Source organism: Eimeria acervulina, genomic scaffold, assembly GCF_000499425.1.
Source record: "Eimeria acervulina Houghton genomic scaffold, Eah_scaff748, whole genome shotgun sequence".
NCBI lineage: Eukaryota > Apicomplexa > Conoidasida > Eucoccidiorida > Eimeriidae > Eimeria > Eimeria acervulina.
The window spans coordinates 2,459-9,958 of NW_013549620.1; the positions used below are offsets into that span (position 1 = coordinate 2,459).

The following is a 7,500-nucleotide window of genomic DNA, read 5'->3' on the forward strand; positions in this document are numbered from 1 at the left end:
GCGACACTCGCAGCGGGAACTGCAGCACAACAGCAGCGGCAGCAACAGCAGCTGCAGCAGCAGCACAACTGCAACAGCAGCAGCAGCTCATAGAACGCCACCCACGCATGCAGATGCCGTAAACATCTCCTGCTGCTGCTGCTGCTGCTGTTGCTGCTGTTGCCGCTGCTGTTTATAGGCTGCATAGCCTCCAGCACAATGACACGGGGGCCTTCCCCGTTAGAGACTGCGGGTTGCTGCAGCCCTTACGCAGCAGCAGCAACAGCAGCAGCAGCAACAGCAGCAGCAGCAGCAACGCAAGAAGCAACAGCAGATGGGAGTCTTCAGCTGTACGCTCACCTCCGAAGGAAATGCATCGAAGCGAGGGCCTTTAAGGATCCTCGGGGTGGGTTTGTGCTGCTGCTGCTGCTGTTGCTCTTGCTGCTGCTGTTGTTGCTGCTACTGTTGTTGTTGCTGTTGTTGTTGTTGTTGTTGCTGCTGATGTTGTTATCCTTGCTTCTGCTGTTGTTGCTGCTGCTGCTGCTGCTGACGCCCACTTGCTGGAGCAGCGAATGCTGCAGAGACAAATTGCGTCGGTGGTGCAGCGGCAGCAGCAACAACAACAGCAGCAGCAGCGAATGCTGCTGTGATTCGTAGGCTGCGTGTCATTATTTGCCTCTGCTGCTGTTGTTGTCGTTGTTGCTGCTGCTGCTGCTGCAGCAATGCTGCTGTACGCGGAGGTCCTCGTATGTCTTGCGCATCCTGGCGGTGGTGTGGGGGCCCCAGGGAAGGAGTCTGCTGCTGCTGCTGCTAAGAAAATGCTGCAGCAGAGAGGCATTCGCTCTGTCTGCTGCTGCTGCAGCAGCAGCGACTCAGCAGCAGCAACAGCACCATCAACAGCAGCAGCAACAGCAGCTCACCAGACGGTTCCCGCATCTGAAGGATGTAACAGCAGCAGCAACAGCAGCAATAACAACAATGACAGCAGCAGCAGCAGCAGAAGAGACAAAGGAGACGACGGGGGTTGCTGCAGCGCCCCGGCAGCAAAGCCTTCTCCGAGCAACAGCACCAAAAGCATCAGCAACAGCAGCAACAGCAGCAACAGCAGCAGCGAGTGTCTTCACCTTGACAGCCTTCGTTTGTTTGCTGAGGCGCTGCTGCGAGGACGAGACATCCTTCGTTTGCTGCAGCAGCTGCTGCATGCATTCAGGCGGTGGACCTTCAAAGACCCGCTGCTGCTGCTGCTCGCAGCAACAGCTCATGTAAGCAGCAGCAGCAGAAGCAGCAGCAGCACTAGCAACCGTTCTGCTCTAGAGGGAAATGAAGTAGAGACAAGCCATGTCGCCGTTGCTGTTCTGGCTGTTGCTGCTGCTGCTGCTGTTGCTGCTGCTGTTGCTGCTGCTGCTGCTGCTGCAGATGGAGACAGGCAGCAGCGAAGGGCTATCTAAAGGATGCGATTTGCTGCAGAAGACGCGCAGCAGCGTTTGGGGGTCTTCTCCTCTAGCACACGACATACAGGTTTGCCGTTGCTGCTGCTGCTGTTGCTGCTGCTGCTGCTGCTGCTGTTGCTACTGTTGCTGTTGTTGTTGGTGGTGCAGTTGTTTCAGTTGCTGCGGACGTGCTCAGCTGTTGCTACTCTTGCTGCTGTCTCGCTGCTGAAGTCTTCTCGTCGCTGTTTCCCCGTTTGTTCCTGTTGCAGCTGTTGCTGTTGCATGTGCTGCTGCTGCTGCTGCTCGGGGTGCTGCTGCAGCGCGCGTCGGCCCGCTGGCTTTCTGCTGCTGCAGACCGGGCTGCTGCGGTTCCTGCTGTTGCTGTTGTTGCTACTGCTGCTGTGCCTGTTCCTGTGCTGCTGGTGCTAATTATGCCTCTCGTGTTGCTGCTGCAGCTGCTGCAGCTGCTGCAGCTGTTGCTGCTGCTGCTTCTCCGGTTCGGCTTTGTCGGTGGTTTTGCTGTTGCTGCTCTGTTGCAGCTTTGTTGTTTCCATCCGTACTGTTGCTGCTGCTGCTCTTGCTGCTGCTGCTGCTGCTGCTGCTGCTGCAGGTGAAGTTAGGGTTTGCGTTGGATCGTCTGGGATGCGCTGAGGGTCTGGCGGAGCTGCAGGCGGCGTTTTGTTTAAACCCTCTTCGGCCGAAGGTAAACCCTAAACCCTAAACCCTAAACCCTAAACCCTTAGCCTTAAACACCCTAAGATTCTCATGCGGCTCTTTACCCTTGTTGATGGTTGGCAGATTACTGCAGCAGCAGCAACAGCAGCAGCAGCAACAACAGCAGCAGCAGCAGCAGTAGCAGGGTCAGTTGCTGCAGCAGCAGCGGACATCTCCTCTCTGGCTGCTGGGCTCAGCACTACAAATCAGGGTTTAGGGTTTAGGGTTTAGGGTTTGTGGTTCGGTGCAGCTTTTATTTCTTTTGTTTGGATCGGGGATCCTCACCTACAAACAAGAAGCAGCACTTCTTGCTGCTGCTGACTTCAGCAGCTGCAGCTGGGCCCTGTAAGAGCAATCTACTGCAGCAGCAGGAGCAGCAGCAGCAGAAACATCAGCAGAAACAGCAGCAGCCGCCCGTGTTGTTGTTGCTGCTGCTGCAGCTAAACAGCAGCAACTGCAGCAGCAGCAGCAACAGCAACAGCAACAGCAACTGTGGGGTGTCTTTGCATGCAGGCACCTCGCTGTTACTTTGTCTTCTGCTGCTGCTCGGACGGTAACTCTTCCCTTTCCCAGCAGCAGCAGCAGCAGCAGCAGCAACAGCAGAAGCAGCAGCAGCAACACGGGCAGGCATTATGGGGAAGTGGGCTTCAAGCGGCCGTGCTGCTGCTGCTTTTGCTGTTGCTGCGGTTGCTGCTGCTGCCGTTGTTCGTGCTGCTTCCATTGCTGCTGCTGCTGCTGCTGTTGCCGTTGCTGCGTCTTCTGCAGACCCCGTTGGAGTTGCTGGCTTTGGTGCGTCAGGAAAGACAGCAGCAGCAACAGCAGCAACAGCAACAGCAACAGCAGCAGCAGCACGGAAATAAGTACAAGGCGGAGGAAGAGCAAGACAGGGGTTTGCTGCTGATTAGGGATTGCGAGCAGCAGGTGCAGCAGCAGCAGCAGCAGCAGCAAGACCAGCAGCAGCAGCAGCAGCAACAGGAATTGCTGCAGAGCCCAGCGCTTGCTGCTGTTGCGTGTCGCTATCCGACGAGTTTGCTGCCTCCTCTCTGCAGATTCTCGCAGTAACCCTAAACCCTAAACCCTAAACCCTAAACCCTAAACCCTAAACCATAACATCAGATGAAGAAGACGCTAAGACCCCGTGCTGCTGATGCGTATTCATTCCTTCTTGGCAGCGCCGCATGCATTTTGCTGCTGCATTCTACTGCCGTTGCTGTTGCTGCTGCTGTTGCTGCTGCTGCTGCTCTTTCTGCTTTCTGCTGCTGCTGCTGCTGCTGCTACTGCTGCAGCGTAAGCTTGAGCATCCAGGCAATCGCGCTGCATGCAGAGAGGAATATTCCCCTCGCATTTGAGGTCGCTCGCTTGTAAGGCTGCTAGGGTTTAGGGTTTAGGGTTTAGGGTTTAGGGTTTAGAGAGAGCAACTTAGCCTGTCCACCAAGAAGATCGCCGATGAGTTCAGCGTTTCATTTCTAAGGTTTGGAGTTTAGGGTTTAGGGTTTAGGGTTTAGGGTTTAGGGTTTGGGCTTGCAGGGCGTTGGAGGTGTTGAGTGAAGGGCTGTACGCGGCTCCTGTCTTCATCAGCTGCTGCATGCAGCTCGGTACTTCTGCTGCTGCTGCTGCTGTTGCTGCTGCCGTTGCTGCTGCTGTTGCTGCTGCTTCTGTTCCTTTCCTGGATGCTGCAGCTCTTGCTGCTGCTGCTGCTGCCTGTGGAGGTATTGCTGCATGGGTGCCACGGTGTCGCCTGCGTTTGCTGCTGCTACTGCTGCTGCTTCTGCTTCTGCTGCTCTTGCTGCTGCTCAAGCTAGGTTGCTGCTGCTGCTGCTGCTGTTATGCCTTCAGGGAAGACATCGGATTTGCTGCTGCTGCTGCAGCGCCTGCGGCAGCACAAGGGCTCTGATGACTTGCGCTTCTACGCGGTAAACAGTGCAACAGCAGCAGCAGCAGCTACAGCAGCAGCAGCTACAGCAGCAGCAGCTACAGCAGCAGCAGCTACAGCAGCAGCTGCTGCAGCTTCTGCTGCGACTGTTACTGATGATCTTTTGTTGCTGCTGCTGCTTCGGTTTGATTTGCTGCTGTGGTTTCAGGAAGGGGTGTTTTTAATGATGAGGTCGCAGTACGCAGAGGCAATCGCCGCCTTCAGGTGCGAAGGGTTTAGGGTTTAGGGTTTAGGGTTTAGGGTTTAGGTGTAATAGTGTGAGAGGGTTTAGGGTTTTAGGGTTAAGGGTCTACTGTGACTGAGCGTCTGGCGATTTGAGGTGACGGTCCTTCAGCTTTAGGGTTTAGGGTTTAGGGTTTAGGGTTTAGGGTTTGGTGAGCAGGCGAAGCCTATCGTTTGGAGGCGGATCTCTTTGTTCTGTTTGCTGGGGTTTAAACCATCTTTGCTTGGGCCATTGCCTTAGTGCTGTTGCGCTGCAGCAGCAGCAGCAGCAGCAGCAGCAGCAGCAAGCTGCTGCTGCTTACCAGGAGGCTTCAAGACATATGCCGGGGTATATAAATATTAGGAAGGAGACAGATAAAAAGATATAAATAAATATAAATAAATAAATAAATATAAAATAAATAAATAAATATAATATAAACTAATATAAATAAATAAATTAATAAATTAATTAATTAATTAAATTAAATAAATTAAATAGAGGCAAAAAAGGAGACAAACAAAAAAACAAAGTGCAGATAAATACAGAAAAATAAATAAAAAGACAGAGACAGATAAATAAATAAATAAATAAATAAATAAATAAATAAATAAATAAATAAATAAATAAATAAACAAATACAAGATATATAAATAAACAGAGACAGATATAGATAAAGAGACAAATAAATAAATAAAACAAGAGAGACACAAACAAATAAAAAAGAGACAGCCATGAACAGTGCTGCTGTTGCTGCTGCTGCTGCTGCTGTTGCTGCTGTTGCTGCTGTTGCTGCTGCTGTTGCTGCTGTTGCTGCTGCTGCTGCTGCTGCAGGGAGCCGCTGCCTCTGATATTGTTTGCCTTAGAAAGAGATCCGCGCGGTGTATCCTCTCGTTCATTCGAGTGTCTCCTCAGTGCACAGTCAGGCAATGCTGCTGCTGCTGCTGTTGCTGCTGCTGTTGCTGCTGCAGCTGATGCTTCAGATGCTGCTGCTGTAGCTGATGCTGCTGTTGCTGTTTTAGCTGCTGATGTTGCTGCTGCTGCCGTTTGTGCTGGTGGTGCTGCTACTTCTGTCGTTGCTGCTGCTGTTAGTGCTTCTATTGCTGCTGCGCTTGGCGCTGCTGCTGCTATTGCTTCCGCTTCAGCTGTAGCTGCTGCCTGTTGTTTCCTGCTGCTGCTTCTGTGTGCACGGATTTGCTGCTGAGTAGTTCAGCGGCCTGTGCGTGAGGATATGTTGCTGCTGCTGCTGCTGCTGTTGCTGCTGCTGCTGCTGCTGCTGCTGTTCGTTGATTCAGTGCCTTGAGGCCCCGAGACCCTCGCGCATGTTATGAGCTCTCCACAGCACTACTGAATGCAAACAGGTCTGCTGCTGCTGCTGCTGCTGCTGCTGCTGCTGCTGCTGCTGCTGCTCTAGTTGCTGCAACCATTCTAGCTGCTGTTGCTGCTGGTGCGTATTTGTAGCTGTAGCTGCTGCTGCTGCGGCGTAGCAGCTACTGTTGCGGCTGGTGTTGCTGCTTTACACAGGCTTTTGATGTTCTACCCACTGCTGCTGCTGCGTTTGTCGCTGCTATTGCTGCTGCTGCTGCTATTCCTGCTGCTGCTGCTGCAGAGTGGAGGAGGCGCTGCCCCTGGCGCATGCAGCAGCAGCTGCTGCTGCCAGCACCCCCTTTGCGTTTGCTCGGCATCTGGTGAACGTACACCTGGCGAGGTGCCTGCTGCGGAAGGCTGTCTCCCCCTCTTCGAAGTATGCTGCTGCTGCTGTTGCTGCTGCTGCAGTTGCTGCTGCTGCTGCTGCTGTGGCTGTGTTGCGAGCGCAGCTTACACTGCCGCTGCTGTGATTGAGTTGGTGCTGTTTAATGTTGCTTTGTTGTTTTTGCTGCTGCTGCTGTTGCTGCTGCTGCTGCAGTGATGAGGAGTACATAAAGTTGGTGTTGGAGGCCTACGATCTGCTGCAGCAGCACGTAGAGGCAGCAACTTGCCGCTGCAGCGACAGCAGCAGCAGCAGCTGCTGCATTGGCTGCTGCAGAGAAGCCCACAGGTGTACGTACACCCCAGAGCACTAACTAAAGCAACAACCTCTAACTAAACTGCAAATATATTCATCCTGGTGCTGCTGCTGTTGCTGCTGCAGCAACCGCACACGTATTCATCCTGCTTATCCTGCTGCTGCTGCTGCTGCTGCTGCTGCTGCTGCTGCTGCTGTGTTGGGGTGTATGTGCAACTCAGTGCTGCGCGCTTGCCGCATCCTTATGGGCGCCGTAGAAAATTCCTCTGCAGAAGCAGCAGCAGAACCGGCAGCAGCAGCAGCAGCAGCAGCAGCAGCAGCAGCAAGATACCCACTCCCAGAGGCAATGCTACAAGATTGCAAATAGCTGCAGCAGCAGCGTGGCTGCTGCAGCAGCAACAGCAACTGTATTAGCTGCCGCTGCAGCAGTAGCTGTATTAGCTGCTGCTGTAGCTGTAGTGCTGCAGCAGCGGGAAGAGCTGTAGCAGCTGCAGTAGCAAGTGCAGTAGCAACTGCTGCAGCAGCAGCAAAAGCAGCAGCAGCAGCTGCTGCTGCTGCTGCTCTTGCTGCTGCTGCGGGCTTGATGTATGCGAAACTGTTTCTTTTCTTTGCAGTGTTTGACTTGTGTCTTTGACTGGAGAATTTTTAGGGTTTAGGGTTTAGGGTTTAGGGTTTAGGGTTTGCTGTCTCTCCAGTCATTATTTGGTTATGCTGTAGTAGATTGTTTACGTACACCCAGTTGCTGCAGCAAGACCTGCTGCTGCTGCTGCTGTTGCTGCTGCGGCGGCGGCGGGCGCCAGCAGCAAGTGCAGCATCACGTGCAGCAGCAAGTGCATCAGCAACTGCAGCAGCAAACATCAGCAGCTGCAGCAGCACCTGCAGCAGCAGCAAGTGCAGCAGCAAATGCAGCAGCAGCAGATGAGACAAACGGAACAAGATATGCAAGCTTTAAGGCGCCACACCAAATTGAGTTTGCTGCAGAATCTGCAGCAGCTCATGATGATGATGCTGCTGCTGCTGCAGCTAATGCTGCTGCTGCGGCTTGAACAGGAACGGCCACATATTCTTCCTCAGCTATAGCAGGCGCTGCTGCTGCTGCTGCTGCTGCGGTGCTGCTGCGGTGCTGCTGCTTTAGCGCACACGCACACATCCAAACTGAACTAGCAGCTGCAGCGGCAACTACTGCTGCTGCAGCAGCTGCTGCTGCAGCTGCTGCTACTACTGTCCCTGCAACACT

At 53.5% G+C, this 7,500-nt stretch overlaps 1 protein-coding gene across 1 annotated transcript; it reads left to right on the forward strand.

Annotated features, from left to right (window-relative positions):
- Positions 1 to 198: 198 nt before the first annotated feature.
- Positions 199 to 6,630, forward strand: EAH_00048010 (hypothetical protein, conserved; the record flags this gene model as incomplete). The annotated part of the gene is made up of 15 exons (XM_013394525.1): positions 199 to 385; positions 700 to 1,241; positions 1,396 to 1,497; positions 2,020 to 2,112; positions 2,374 to 2,468; positions 2,637 to 2,763; positions 2,889 to 3,181; positions 3,651 to 3,718; positions 3,960 to 4,036; positions 4,205 to 4,260; positions 4,439 to 4,606; positions 5,554 to 5,619; positions 5,868 to 6,002; positions 6,165 to 6,298; positions 6,485 to 6,630. 15 exons carry the CDS (start codon positions 199 to 201, stop codon positions 6,628 to 6,630), a joined length of 2,289 nt encoding a protein of 762 aa, XP_013249979.1.
- Between the last annotated feature and the right edge of the window lie 870 nt (positions 6,631 to 7,500).